The sequence below is a fragment of the Mustela putorius genome, unplaced genomic scaffold (assembly GCF_011764305.1).
Source record: "Mustela putorius furo isolate JIRA1106 unplaced genomic scaffold, ASM1176430v1.1 tig00003854_pilon_pilon_pilon, whole genome shotgun sequence".
In the NCBI taxonomy this organism is placed as follows: domain Eukaryota; kingdom Metazoa; phylum Chordata; class Mammalia; order Carnivora; family Mustelidae; genus Mustela; species Mustela putorius.
Genome location: NW_025422006.1, coordinates 4,992,091 through 5,007,556, shown reverse-complemented (window position 1 = coordinate 5,007,556; position 15,466 = coordinate 4,992,091). Strand labels below are relative to the sequence as shown.

General features: G+C 46.2%; 1 protein-coding gene across 8 annotated transcripts in view; it reads left to right on the top strand.

Annotated features, from left to right (window-relative positions):
* Nucleotides 1–15,466, top strand: part of SMARCA2 (SWI/SNF related, matrix associated, actin dependent regulator of chromatin, subfamily a, member 2) — a 179,535-nt gene that overhangs the window by 88,069 nt on the left and 76,000 nt on the right. For all 8 annotated transcript variants that reach the window (XM_045065039.1, XM_045065045.1, XM_045065043.1 and 5 more), the window contains exons 24-26: nucleotides 1,223–1,386; nucleotides 6,651–6,878; nucleotides 10,611–10,688. In XM_045065039.1, coding sequence (XP_044920974.1) covers nucleotides 1,223–1,386; nucleotides 6,651–6,878; nucleotides 10,611–10,688 — 470 coding nt within the window. The remainder of the gene's footprint in view (nucleotides 1–1,222; nucleotides 1,387–6,650; nucleotides 6,879–10,610; nucleotides 10,689–15,466) is intronic.

Genomic DNA, 15,466 nt, shown 5'->3' with positions numbered 1-15,466 from the left:
TCCCCCTCCCCCTGGACCCGTGTTTGGGTATTTGACCCTCAGGGTAACATGATTTCCTAAACTGTCCTCACCTAAATGTTTTAATCCTCTGAAATAAGTTGCTCGTGTGTTTTTATCTTTAAAACAAGAACACCAGTGGAAATAATATTTGTATAGCAGATGTTTGGGAACTATCCTGAGACTTGCATATCTGCTTCCCAGCAGCCTCAAGCTTTTCTCAAAACTCTGCAGCAGTGCTTCCCCCCCAACCCCGCCACCCCAGAAGACATTACAACACCGGTGGCTGAGTGGCTAATTTGGGAGGTGGGTATGGGGATATCAGGCCCCGCACCTGCTCGCCCTGCTCGGGGGGGTCTGATGCTCTCCACTTATCCCTCCCCCCCGCCAGCCATTGTGGAGCCCCTTCAGGCCCCCTGGGTTATATGCCACCACTGGGCTGGGTCGCAGGTCTGCACCCTAGGAACTCGGCAGAGCAGAATGTGCCAGTGCAAAGCAGCCTGAAGAGCTTCCATGTGTGTGTACTGGTATGCATGGGGTTATTGTGGCTTCAGGTCTTGCTAATCAGGATAAAAATATTCCTTTCAGGTTTTGTGTTTTTTCCCAGCCAGATCACGCTCAGGAGCAATCCAAACGGTAAAATGCAGCGGAAACCGGTTTCCCTTTTTTCCCACTCTCTTGGCATCAACAAGTTCTCCCTCTAAATGCCTGTTGGTCGAATTGCCTTAAACCAGTACAATAATGTTCGTAGGGGTGTGTGTGTGTGTGTGTGTGTTCGTTGATAGGCACGTGTGCGCGTGTGTGTGTGTGTGTGTTGGTAGATGGGCTTTTAAAAATTATTTGGTGTTTTAAAGCACAGAAATCTAGAAAATGTTTCGTTAAGTTTTAGGTTAAATGTGAGAATGTTCTGGAATTTGTGGAGTTACAAAGATACCCAGTCCTGAGTATTTAAACCCAGCATTTTGAAACAATGGGTAGTAGACAGTGTTCCTTCTTGATTTAAGAAAAGTCTCTCTCTCTCTCTCTCTCTCCCCTCTCTTAATTGCAAAATGTCTGAAGTTCCTTTCAAAAAGTAAAAAAAAAAAAAAAAAAAACCGAAACCTCAGGGGATTACCTCACTAATGCTAGCAGGCATCTGTTTCTCCAGGAGGCCGGCCGATCTCTCTAGCTCGGTGCCATTTTCGGGAGGGAGTTCACTGGCGAATTTACTTTTCTTCTCCCCCAGGCACCACCAAGTCTGAGGACCGCGCTGCGTTGCTGAAGAAATTCAACGAGCCCGGGTCCCAGTATTTCATCTTCCTGCTGAGCACCCGAGCGGGCGGCCTGGGCTTGAACCTGCAGGCAGCGGATACCGTGGTCATCTTTGACAGCGACTGGAATCCTCACCAGGTCTGTCTGTCTCTGAGGCGGGTGCCCCCGTGTCCCCTCTGGAGCTACAGGGGCCGAAAGACTAGCAGTGTCAAGAACAATTTCTAAAGGAGCCGTCGCCCCAGAGGGGAGACGGCCGTGCACTTCAGGACGGCTGTTGGCTTGCCTCCCTCGGGGGCTAGGTAGTGAGACGTCGTCCACATGCCTTCGATGTGCCTTTGAAAAGCTCCAGTGTGGGGTCCAGAAATTCCGTTTCTGCTCCATTTTCAGCCCATCTCCTGGGATGGATGTTTGGTTACAGGATAAATCACAAAGGCTCTGAAGCAAGAGCAGCAACAACTCACATTTATTACACCCAACTCTGTGCCGGCCTCTTCATGGGCATTGGTTCATTCCGTTTTCCCAATCCTGTAAGGTTGTTGATGTCACTAAATGCACCTTTCCCGGCAAGAAAAGGAGTTTCCAGAAGCCGTAAGTTGCTGAGGGTCAAACAATTAGTATATTTGTATACAATTAGTAGTTTTTCTTTTAGTCTGTGTGTTTTGTTTAAAATCGCCATCAAAGACTGTCCCACGGAGCATCTACTACCGAGTTCTTTGAGCCAGGTCAATATACGCATCAATGTACTCCTTTTTAGAGGCTGCTTTGATGGTTCAAAACGCCCCAGAGAATGGGTCTCTTGTGGCTCTCCTGGGGTTGCCTCCGTGGCCTGCGGAGGTAGGGCACCTGCTCATGCGGAACCAGGTAGAACGATGTTCGTCGGGGTTTGATTCATTTTGTAGCACATGCGAATTCAAAACAGTCGACGGGAAAACCGCAGCTCTCCTGTAGGAATGGGAGGTGGCGTACATCAGTTTCACCTGGGCTGCGGCCTGAGCCTCAGTTTCCCCCACTGCAAACACGCCAAGCAGTTGTCTCACCGGGTCACGGTGCAGACTGGGACGAAAAGGCTTACGGGATCATTTGGAGCAGGGAACGGTCGTGGGATGCACAGAACGATGAGAGAGCTTTTTAAAAATGCATGCACGCCTGCTTCCCATTCCCTGCCACCCCATGCCCCATTTTGCACGCACTTCCCAGACTTGTGGAGACATTCAAAAAGCTCCCCAGAGATTCTACGTCATTTCTGCCCTAGCTGAGGGCCACTGATTTCAGAGCCATGATTCTGAGCCTCAGGGAGGCCACGGCCACTGAACCCCTGCAGTGGCCCCCAGCCGTTCTCCGTGAACGCAGTAAAGAACATTTCTCTGCAAACGTCCGGACCTTGGAAAGGGTTCGGGAGCCACCAGCGCAGAGTATATTAGTTCCAAGTCTTTGGGAAATATTTTTATATTTTTTATATATTGCCATAGCCCACATCGCATTCCCCGGGCACAGGTGCAATTCTTATTCCTGTGGCAGACCTGCAGTTTTCTTGTTCACTGTTGGGAACTCAGCGTCCGTCCCGCATTTCAAGAGTGGCTGCAGGCCCACGGGCGCTGAGGCTCGGCTGGGCATCTAGGGGAGGAGTATGTGATTCTTCTCCTCCCCGGGGAGTTCAGGGTGGTTTATATCCCCCTACATCTGTTGCCTAAATCTTTCCTGAACGGGAAAAAAAAAAATTCTAGCTTGTCTCTAGGTGATTGGAGGGTTCGCTGGATTTTGTCTTTGGAGGTAAATACATCTGTGGCTTCTCGGCTGACCACCTGCGTTGGCAGAGTGGATTCCAAGTGCCGGGGCATTCACTGCCTCTAGACATGCTGATCTACCAGGGAAAGGATGCTGGGCCGTCCGTGCCTGTCTCTCTGTCTCTCCCTTTGTCTCTTCCTCTGTCTTTCCTCTTCCCCTTCTGTTTCTCCTTCCGTCTCTGTCTCTTTGACTCCCCCTGCCTTTCTCCCCCATCTCTCTCTCTCTATCTCTCTCTCTCTCTCTCACACACACACACACACACCAGCTTACAACCCTTAACTACAGGGGGGAACTCCAGAACAATTCATTCACCTTTCTTTGTATTTGAACTAAAACTTAGGCAAACAAAACACACAGGACCTCAGACTTCCCCTGGTCTAATTCACTACCGGTTCCCGGCCCATGGACCATATATTTCTCCAAATGCTTTTATCTGCCATAGGTAGATTTCACTGGCACCTGATTTGGGGAACTGGGCTGAACATATTTTTCATGTCTTCACTTAAATGTGGCCATAAGTTTGGGCAGAACTTTTTTTTTTTTTTTTTTCATTTTCAGAAGTCATTGATCTTTGAGTGGTATTGATTTTCCATATACAAGGTAAGGAACTAACTTTGATTAAGCAGCAAACTCCACTAGATGCTACAAGGCAGTTTGCAAATTTCGTACCTAGTTCTCGAAGTACCTTCCACGTAAGGAAACCAGTCAGTAGCAACTTGTCCGTGTCTGTCTGGGTGTGAATCTTGGGCTCTTTCTACCCTATACCCCTGCATGAAGGTTGCATGGTCCCCAAGGTGAAAGTCATGGAGCTCTTTTTACCATGTTGGTTTCAACTTGCATTGGGGGGCGAAGGCATTTGTAGTAATTCTTTGTCACGTTGAATCAAAATTAAGGCATATTGACCAAATAGTGGTTCTGTTCGACAGAAGTTGACAGACTGAAGATGAGAGAGGCATACAAGTCGCTGGCTGGGGGCTCTTGTTAGAAGGAAAGTTTGAACATACACATGTGGCATTAGCAGTAAAATCCTGCGGGATTACCGAGGCTCTCATTTTCCAAACTGTGGATTGGAACCGTGGGTTAGTGCCCTTACTATTGGGGTTGAGTTGTTCAGACTGTTACCAGGGAGGCCCTCTTCCCAGACTACGTCCTTGTCTTCAGGTACAGTCACACCTGCTGAGCGTGATGAAGCGTCTGATCCCTAAGACCTCAAAAGTATTGAAGAATCCATCCAGTAACGGCACCACATACAACCCCTCCCCATTTTGACTTAGAGACTCAGAGGCTTACATTCCGTAAACTGCTTCAGCCTAGAAACACTAATTTTTGCTGCTTTCCAAGTAGATAAATGGCTTTAGAGACACAACACACCACTGCCAGCCCCACAAAACAAAACCCCTCATTGCAGCCAGCTGGCAGGGACTCACGAACTTAAGACCCCCCACTGTGTAGATGCCCCAGGCCCTCTGCTTCCTTGCCTGTCATAGTCTTCTGTCACCTGGATCTCAATATTTTTGTGATTTATCAGCATCTTCTATGGTAGAAGTCAGCAAACTCAGACCGGGGGGCTTTCGTAAGACCAGTGAGCTCAGAATGGTTTTCCCCCGTTTTTAAGTAGAAAAATGTAAAATGGGGGAAAAAGAAGATGATGATGAGCTTTTTGGTGAGAACAGGTGCTGAGTGTTTGCTCTGGGCCCAGACAACCTAGAATATTTATTATTCATAGAAACTTAACTCTTGGGCCCGTTACAGAAACAGTTCCCTGACCCCTGTTCTAGAAGATAACCCAGAGTTGACAGCACACAATTCGCCATCTTGGTCACTGCCTCCCCGTGCTGGTGAGCGTGCGTTGAGAGAGATGATTGAACCAAGGTCTTATAAATGATGTGTAGGGCTCTGCCTCCTCCCCCCACCCCAACTTTGGATTTTACTTACCTCCCTCACTTTCTCCTCTTTGGAAAAACATCTGATCTGGATGCGTGCTGGCTGTGTTCAGGGGTCAGTCGTCTGATATTTGACATTATTCAGACATCTTCTGAGGAACAATTTTTGCCTCATTAGTCTTTTTTTTTTAAGATTTTATTTATGTATTTGACAGAGACCACAAGTAGGCAGAGAGGCAGGCAGAGAGAGAGGGGGGGGAAGCAGGCTCCCTGCTGAGCAGAGAGCCCGATGCGGGGCTCGATCCCAGGACCCTGAGATCATGACCTGAGCCGAAGGTAGACGCTTAAACCACAGAGCCACCCAGGTGCCCTGCCTCATTAGTCTTTTAATCATAGAGGTCCCTGCAGCAAAGATGGGGTATCTCCTGGGTGGACTTTGACCCGTTGTCACCTATGCCACATGCACGACCAGGAAACTCACACGGTCCAGGGGATGAGCTTAGAGCTGTGGAGTATCAGCTCTGTGTAAAATCGGGATGCGGGATACAAGGGACAGTCTTTTGGCCTAAAAATGTAAACAGGTCTAATGGGGGGACACGTGGAAATCACTCCTTAGCATGGGCGCAGAGACTGTCGCCTGGGCCAGAAGGAGTGACAGTGACAGACTGAGAAGGTTTTATTGTGCAGCATTAAAATCAGGTAACTTGGCCTCAGGTTTAGGGAAGGTTTTTATTGAAAGATTTCATTAAAACCTTTTTCTTCTTCTAAGAATAATATATGTTTAAAGCAGAAAAAAAAAAAAGTTAAACCATTTGAACATAAAAGGAGGAGAATGTAATAGTAACTGTTCTCTCATTACTTGGGAATGTCAGTATCAATGGCATGTCCCCGCCTGCCTTTTCCTGATCTGGGTCCTCATGTACCTACTCATATGTAACTTGTAGTTTTTACTTATAGCTCTGTGTCACTAAATTTCTAGTTGATTTTGTATGGTACTATACAGTATATATATAGTATATGGTACTTAACATTACAAAGACGAATTATTTTAACCAATCTGTTATTGTTGGTTTTTTATTCTGCTTTTTAAAAATTGTAAATAATACTTAACAGCGAGACGCATACCCTTGTAAATCTTGGTACATATCCATGATTATTCCCATAGGAAAAGTTGCTGGAAGTACAATTTCAGGAGTCAAGGATCATCCCCAGTTTTCACACCTTTGATACACACTGCCAGATTTCTGCCCCCCAAAATGTGATCCATTTAGTATTATACTGGCAATCCTTTTCATTCCCCAAACTGAAGATTGCGTCTCAGGTGGGTTTAGATGCCAGGAGATCTGTCCCCTGAGCAACCCCTGTATGTGCGGTGCGCGCACACGCACGTGTGTGTGTGTGTGTGTAATTCATGACTGTTTTTAAAAATCTTCTTGAACACTTGATATCAGTGTCCATGATTTCTTGCAATTTAAGGTCACTTGTAGGTAATATCAGAGTCCTAATTCTGATATCAAATGTATTGAGTTTTGTTTGTTTTGTTGTTTAGCTGGGGACTAGGCCTGATGGTGAACGGAGCTCTGCGGAGCCCAGCTTCCCTCCGTTAGGCAGGAACGAGCAATGAAAGCAGAATCTTCGATGCCTGCGGGTGGTGAAATAGCCCTCCCTCCCGTCTGGGGCAGGCTCCGCTCACGGGCACGGGTGCCACTCACGGCCTGTCCTTGTCCCGCACAGGATCTGCAAGCGCAGGACCGAGCTCACCGCATCGGTCAGCAGAATGAGGTCCGGGTGCTGAGGCTGTGCACCGTGAACAGCGTGGAGGAAAAGATTCTCGCCGCCGCCAAGTACAAGCTGAACGTGGATCAGAAAGTGATCCAGGCAGGCATGTTCGATCAGAAGTCCTCGAGCCACGAGCGGAGGGCGTTCCTGCAGGCCATCCTGGAGCACGAGGAGGAAAATGAGGTATTACAGAAAGCCGAGTGCATGAGATCCGACGGTGACCTTCTGTCTCGGGAGGATTAAGAATGACCTCTGTTCTTTAAAGAATTTCCTGGGCTGGCGTTAATTAAAATGAATAAATTAGCTGCTATCTTCCATCCCAAGCCCAGAAAGCCTCTGAAAGTTATCCAAGCCAGGGCCTTGGGAAGCATCTGCTAGAGGGACCATGAGGCTCAGCCAGGACAGCCTTCTTCCCAGGTTTCTCCCCAGAGATGCAACCCAGGCGTGGGGCTGGATCGTGTTATAAATACTGCCCTCTGTAGGGCGCACGCAGAACTACAGGCCGGCCCCTAGGGCAGGAGGCTGGTGGGGACAAAACCAGCCTTTGAGACAAGACCCCTGGGGAGGAAGGGCCCCTCCTAGCCCTTTCTCTCTGCCATCCCCCGGGGCCCTCTGTTGCCTTTTGCCTTTCAATTACCCACCTCGGTATGCTTGTAGGACGAGCCCTCACAACCACCTTAACCTGTTTACTCCTATTTGAAAAGCATGACATTGACCTCCAATTGGGATTTTTCTGTAAAAGCCGATGAATGGCTGAGAAAATGACCAGTTTAAAAAAAAAAAAGAAAGAAAGAAAGAAAGAAAAAGAAAAGTAAAGAACCTCTTTTTTTTTTCCTTGGCAAAGTTGTTCAAAGAACACATTACTTATGTTTCTCTAAGGGGGGAGTCTTCAGGTCATCACTTGTTTTTTGTTTGTTGTTTGTTTTTTTAGATTGCCAGTTTGGGCAATTTTTTTTTTTTTTTAGATTTTATTTATTTATTAGAGAGAGAGAGAGCATAGCAGGAGGAAGGGCAGAGGAAGAGGGAGAAGCCGAGTCCTCGCTGAGCCAGGAGCTGAGTTGGGGCTCAATCCCAGGACCCTGGGATCATGACCTGAGCCAAAAGCAGATGCTTCACTGACTGAGCCACCCAGGCGCCCCGCCAGTTTTATTAATTCCGTACTAAATTTTCAACCCAAATGGATTTGAAAGAGATTGAAAGACATAGTTCCAATGTAGTCTAGAAAACTGTGCAAAAGTTCCAGCACCCATCCTTATCACAGGGTTGTCTTGGGAAGGACACGTTTGGTTTGATGTCCCCATATTTGTAAACTGAAGAGCGGGTTGACCTTACAGCGACCAGCGGAGAACTCTTCTCATTGCATATATTAGATGCAGCTTGACTTTGCCTTCTGTAGGATATAGGTTTTTGAAATCTCCTATAAATTATAAGGCAAATTCTTTTAAAAGCCTCCCGTACTTTTTTTTTTCCTGAAACAGAGTCTTAAATACGAAGTAGATTTTGATATTTAAATGAATCCTGAAATAAAGTTTTCCACACACTGAAGAGCATTTTTCTAGGGTGCTTCTTCCTGACTTGTCTTCTGTATTGGATGAGCTATGTATGTGATTCCATTAAAATAATGAACAGTAGGTGTGCACCTGCATTCCTACCTTGACACACATTTTTAAAGTTTTGATCTCGAATAGTTTACCACTCTGATTCTTGAAACTGAATATGTGATACAGGTTCGACTTCTGGAATTAAGTATTTGGTACTAATTTAGAATCAGGTTTTTGGGTGATTGTGTTGTTGTTGTTATGGTTTACACACCTGGGAATGTAAAAGAAAGAGGGACCTGTGATACATGCATTCCCAAAGCAGGTGTGGGCAGAGCTGACACTCAGCCCAAGGCCTCCACTGTGCTTTTGCTTCATTTGTTTTGTGGAGGCCTTGGGAAAACAGAAGCTGGCCTGGGTTAGATGGGGCGCAAGGTAGCCTGGAACTTTCTCTCCCTCCTAGGCTGCGGGGACATGTCAGTATCTCCCAGCCCTGGGGGCCGTTGGGGTGGGGAGCTGGAGTGGGATCTTTACGAGCAGTCTTGCTGGGGCTCCAAGCTCCTTCCAGGCTGTGAGTGTGTCAGACATGGTACCATTTTCTGGGTGGACTTCGGGATGTGAAGATGTTGGGGGACACTGACAGACCACAGTCAAGGCCTCTGGTACCAGATATTAAGGCCACTATCTGCCTGGTTGACAGGCCAGGAAGGACTAAGGTACAAAGAGTCCAGGAAAGGATTTCACCCGCCTCCGAGGCATTCCAGTCTCTAGGAAGATCAGGCCACTTTAAGAAGTCTTCTTGCCAGTTTACGAGAGAATCTTTTTTTTTTTTTCCTTTTTTTAAGATTATATTTATTTATTTGACAGACAGAGATCACAAGTAAACAGAGAGGCAGGCAGAGAGAGAGGAAGGGAAGCAGGCTCCCCACTGAGCAGAGAGCCTGATGCGGGGCTCGATCCCAGGACCCTGAGACCATGACCTGAGCTGAAGGCAGGCGCCCCGTAAGAGAATCTTTTCATCCTAATCACAGGGAAGTCGGAGTCCTCTGTTGTGTAGACAATAAGTGGACAGTATGCGATTCTGGGTATAGAGTGGGCAAAGCAGAGCACATTTTCACCAAAGGATCCGTTAACCAGATTCTTTGTATGGTGAAGGATCAGCCCCCTGCCAGCTAGTCTTTGTCAGATGAAATAGAATATTGAGACAAATTGACTTTAATCAGTCTAGAGATGAACTAGCATAGAAAGCTTTTTAGAAGTAATTATTAGCTTGAATCATTAGAGTTTTGCGTTATGGAAATGCATTCATTTCTAACACAGCACATCAGACATTATCTTGGGAAGCGCCCGAGTTATCTCATTTAAGCCACTCGTACACTCACACTGTTTCTAGAACAAGGTCCCTCGTTGTGAATGTATAATTTGGGAAATTGGATGTTTGAAGTTCTGGGTTTTCCTCCTTCCTCGCCCTGCTAATACACTGAAATTCTCCGTTCAATTTTTAACACGCTTAGCCAGCATATGATAAAAATAATTTTGGAAGGTAAGTTCTGCAGCTTCTGCCCAACTTTTAAAATCGTGTTTTTCTTCAAGTATGGAAGTCATCACATTTCTAGGAAGCTGGAGAACTGGGTTTCTGAGGAATTTGCAGAGAGAGCATGTGCCTTGGTCTAACACAATATAAAAAGGAAATGTTAGCCCTTGTGTACCTGCTTTCTCTGCTTAATTTAATTTTTTTTAATTAAAGATAGTTTGTGGGGGGTTGTGATAGCTACATTCTGAATTGTCCCATCCGCAGCTTTAACCATTAGCATAAGAATTCCCACTGAAAGACACTGATGATAGTATCTCAAAGGCTCTGCATTTGACCTGTGTAATTTTAAGGTCTTGCTCTGTGCCTAGTCACAAACTATCAGCTATTTGTGGGTTTTGTAAGGCTTCGAAAATCAGCACTTACATGAAGATTGAGATTAATAGAAGTAAAAGAATTTATGTTAGGCGCTTTCCCCTGTGCGTTTCCGTACTTAAATGTTGCAACTTATCTTCAGAGTAAATGACATACCCATTTTACAGATGAGGTCATTGAGGTGGGGAGACGTTAAGTATCTTTGTTTTAAAAGTAACGGAATCAAGATCCATGCCCCCCAAGCCCCGGGTTTTTCGTCATTTCCCATGTTTTCTTTACAAACCGATTTTTCTCAGGGAAGATGGTTTGAATGCCTTGTGAAATAATGATGGCAAAGAACACACCCAGTGACACTGTCTTTGCTTTCTGGCTGTGGTCTGCAGGACAGACCCACGTGACTCCTTGGTCCCTTGCCCCACTTGTCCAAGCTCTTCCTTAAAGCCTGCTAAGTCCTTGTGTTCTTGACCCCAGGAAGAAGATGAAGTGCCCGACGATGAGACCTTGAACCAAATGATTGCTCGACGAGAAGAAGAATTTGATCTCTTTATGGTAATGTCATAGGAACTCATGCCCCTTTCTCTGTTGACCCGAGGTGTCCGGAGCCCACGGGCCCCAGCGGCATTTCATTTGTGAAGCCTGTGACTTCCCTTCAGTTCAGAGGCTGCAAACTGGCTGGGTTTAGCCTGCAGACATATTTTGTTTGGCCCACGCAGGGTTTTTTTTTTTTAATTTCCAATTTGTTGCCAACATAAAAAGAATCCTGATTTCTGGCTTCTCTTGAAAAAGGAGAATAGGCAATACCAGGCCCACGTCTCTGTGTGGAAGCAGTTGGCCAGGGCTTAGTAGCAGCTGTGCCCTCTGGACAGGCCATGTGGTCCACAGCTTTGCCACAGATCCCCCCCCGCGCCGCTCACCTGCTTGCCCCCTTCCTGGCTCATTTCTAATTCCAAGCCAGCGTCTTCCGGGAAACCTGCCCGGCTTCTGTAGGTGGTCTGTAGCCATTCCCTTGCTGTCTCCCCACTGGGTCACAACAAACATGCCCCACGGCGACCCAACAACAGGGTCATGCCTCTTCTTAACAGTGACGGGAGCCTGCTGAAGGGAACCGGAACCTTCCAGAAGCATCTCAAGGTGCAGCTTTGATGTGTCACCTTTCAGTGAAAGAGTCCGTTGGATTTCACTGGTCCGGACAGGTAGACTAGAACCTCGACATTTGAGGGTTTAACATCCACAGTTTCAACCTCGATGGTCCACGCTGCGTAGGTAGTCATGGGTAATTTGCGGAAATCTGCATTCGATTTGTGTGCATGGCCTGCCGCAAGGTCAGGACGTGCGGAAGCAAGTCCCTTTGGCAAGCGAAGGAGGCCTGAGGAGGGCTGTTTTATTCCATTCTCAGGGCACGTGGGTAACTATCTCTGCTTCCCCGGCACTCAGAACAGCCCGCGGCACGTAGCGCTTGCTTAACAAATACCGACTGAATGAATGGCGGCCTTTGCAAAATGTAGGGCCTTGAGACGATGTCCGTGTGGATCAGGACATAGACAAGGTGCCAGGCCCCTCCACTACCGTCAATCATGCGGCTCTTCCTGACATTTAGTTTGATGGCCGAATGAGAGGATGAATGTGAGCTGTAACGTGGAGCCCCCCGGCCCCCAGTCTGAGTGCCCTCAGGTGTCAGACACGCAGTTTGCAGGAGTGAGGCGAGTGGAGGGGTAGGGGAGGGGGTGGCGGTGGTAACCTGGAGCTGCTCTGTCTGAGGGGGACAGGGCCCCAAGCCCCACGGAGCCGGGAACTCCAGATTGCCAAGAGAAGCTGGAAATCTAGGTTTTTTGTGTGATTGCTGGATTTCAAAATGTTTGCGGCTAAATTCAGTTTTTTATTATGATCTAATACTGCGTGCCAAACAAAACGGGACCCTGGGCCAGATATGACCCACAGGATTTGCGTTCTCTGTTTTCTTGTGCAGACAGTCCGAGAAGGGAGTTCTAGCTGTGTGGAGGCTTACTTTTTTTTCTTTTTGGGGGGGGGATTTTGTAATTTTTGTCTAGGGAACAGTCATTGTGTCCACACATAACGATTCAAGATAAAAAGACACTTAATTCTCTCTGAGGGGAGTTTTAGGTCGCCCTGGGACTGATTCCCACCCTGGAATGTGTTCTTCCCCCTACCCTCATGCACCGCCCTCCCCGGGTTGGGCCATTTTATATCAAAATGATGCAACAGGATCATATAACAGCAGGGTCCATGTAGGGTGTTCCTAAAACCAAAATTTCTTTTTTTTTTTTTTTTGAGATTTTATTTATTTATTTGACAGACAGAGATCACAAGTAGGCAGAGAGGCAGGCAGAGAGAGAGAGGAAGGGAAGCAGGCTCCCCGCTGAGCAGAGAGCCTGATGCGGGACTCGATCCCAGGACCCTGAGATCATGACCTGAGCCAAAAGCAAAGGCTTAACCCACTGAGCCACCCAGGCACCCATAAAACTGAAATTTATTAACTTAAACTGTTGGTCCCTCCCTTTATAGCCTGTTCTCTACTGAGGGACGTTAGCGATCCACAGAGGAAGCAAACATTTTTTTCTATCCTTGAGGAACTTATTAAAACGTGAATTCCTGGGGAACACAGGGGCAAGAGGCCCTTAGCTTCCCTGGCTAGTCACTGACTGGCAATAATTCAGCACGGCCCACAGCCTCGGATACTCTTAAGGTCCAGGAACGGGCCTCATTGTGTGTCATTACACAAATCAGAGCAGGCCCAGAGATGGAGATTTCCATCAGTAGCCCCAGAGTGAGGGGAAGAGAGGACTTCTCTTCTCTGACTTTTGGGCTGGGTATTTGCAGAAATCAAAAGCCTCGGGGTGGAGTGGGGGGGGAAGAAATTGAATGTCTGGCCAAGGCCCAGCCGTCTTTTAATTTGGGAGTATTTTATCATGCAAAGAACAGGCTTAGAACAATGAACCTGGCGAGGGAGCACTTTTTGGTCGGCATTTCAGTTTGGGGGCATGTTCTGCTTTTTCTCAATGGTTGACTTTTCATTTTTGGATTATACAAATTTGGGGTTGGGTTTGGTGGTGTGTTTTCTTTTAGTCTAAGCAGTGGCCGCCTTGGACCGGTTTCCTGTGCATTAGCACCTCCACCAGGGGGCAGGAAATCAAATCTGAATCCTTGCCAGCTGCTCTGATGAAGTTCAGTGAGACAAGAATGGAATGTGAGCTAGATTCGGATTTCATATATTTAACCTTTTTATCCCTTATTATTAAAAAAAAAAGATCTCTGTAAAATTTAATATAAGCTTATGATTTGGTTTATCATAGACTTGGTAGTTAAATAACACTCATCAAGCAGACAGTCTCTTTAAAATAAAACCTTTCTTTTGAATAGTTTTCTCATTTCCTTCTAAAAATGGGACTTCAGAAACAGAGATCTTTCATGCCGGTTCCCTATGAATTTTACCTGAAAAGATCTTTGACACACCAAGGTACAAATAGGAGACATTTTGGTAACATACAAACATGAAACTTTATAAACTGTTATGTTCCCTACAAAGGCAAGAAGTACTTTTTAAAAATAACTGTACTTGTTAAGACAACATTTATTTAATCAGGTCTTAAGACAAATATATTCATGTCGTACCTGAGTCGTAAATTAGACATCCGTGCATGTCACCTTCAGATCTCGTTCTGGTCTTCTGCAAGTAGAAATCCCTGGGGAGAGATGCAGCCATCAGAACTTGAAGCTTATTGAAAAATAGTGCATCAAGCCCTTTCTAAAAGGAAAAAAAAAAAAAAAAAAAAAGGAAGTGCAATTTACTTTTTATATCCAATTTTATATATCAATTCACTTTTTATTTTTTATACCAATTTGTTTTTATTTCTATGTCAGAAAAGATTATGTTCCCAATTGTGGACAAAGGCATGGTGTAAGTCATTTTTAACAGCTCTTGGTTTAGGTAATGGTGGTGGTCAAACCAAAAACCAAAGCGTCATCTCAGTAGAATGCATTTAACCAAAAAATGTGTGTTTTGGTTTTTTTTTTTCTTATTAGCAGTCTAAAGTAGCGTCAGGAGGGCACGTGGAGAGGTCCCTCTCCAGGCTGCGTCGCCAGTAAGGCGTGCGCTGTGCTACCAGTGCAAGTTTGGTGGATCCCATATCTGATACCGGAGCATTAGGAGTCAGGATTAAGAACAGCCTGTCCAGCTAACTATAGCACATGACAGAACGGGACGGCCACATTTATCAACCAATGGGGCTCCCCCATGCTGCAGGCCGGCCCCATCTTGGGAATATAATGATTTCCAAAAAAAAAGTCGAAGCGCCGTTTAAGGGACTTTGAACTTGCATTTTTTATGTGGATCCTAGAGGTCAAGTTTGGATTTGAATAGAAATGTCATTGACCTTCGGTTGCCGGTTTTAACTCTTACGAAAAAGTTATGTTGAATCCCTGTTTCAATACGGTAGAACCGAAGGAGGAAAGGGGAAAGGTAAATCATTTAACGGTTAATGGTCTATTCGATTGTAGCAATAGTACATCTAGCTAGCAGCCTCTCTATCTATCTAACTATCTAGCTATCTATATACTTATATAACTAACGTATGCAGCCGTCCAGTGGAGGTTTTATTTGCTTTTTGAAGCTAGCAGATTGTTTAATTATAGGTTAAAGCCAAGTATGTGGCACTTAACTCTCTTACAAGTGCACTGGATTTTTTAAAAGCAAGCAAGAGGTGGGGACACAGGCATTTGGGAGCCTAGGAAACTATACGAAAGAGAGACGCTTCCCTGATGACCTGAGCAGCTGAGATGAGCTCGACCTTCTTCTCTGGTGCTGTGGTCTTTTCGTAAGAGCTCAACTTTTTAAAAGCTCGGGCTGAAGGACATCCCTCTCGCGGAGCCCACAGTGCACCAAAAATTCAATACCTTCGTGGCTGAATGACTAATCCAGCCTTTATCGTGTCCCAGGCCAAGGGTCGCCCCTCAGTTGTTTAATTAAAAGCATGAGCCCTGTTGAGAAGAGGGGAGTTTTCTTCCTGGAGTTTTTCTTTCCTGGGCTTTCAGAGCACTTGGATGCCAGGGTAGCAGTGAGTTATTTTAAATACATCCCCGGCCGGACTTTCCTCCCTACGCCTTAAAGCGGGAGCTTTGTGCACACGCAGACGTAGTAGAGAAATTTTTAAGGAGTGTCTTCTAGAGGCATGAACTTCGAAGATGGGGTCTAGAGGGAGGGAGATTGTTACCTTGCAGAATCTCCGTGGGGCCAGGGCGCTCGAGGAATGAGCTAGAACATGTCGGCCAGGATCTAGAGACTTTATGGGAAAAGCAGAGAAGGGACCCCG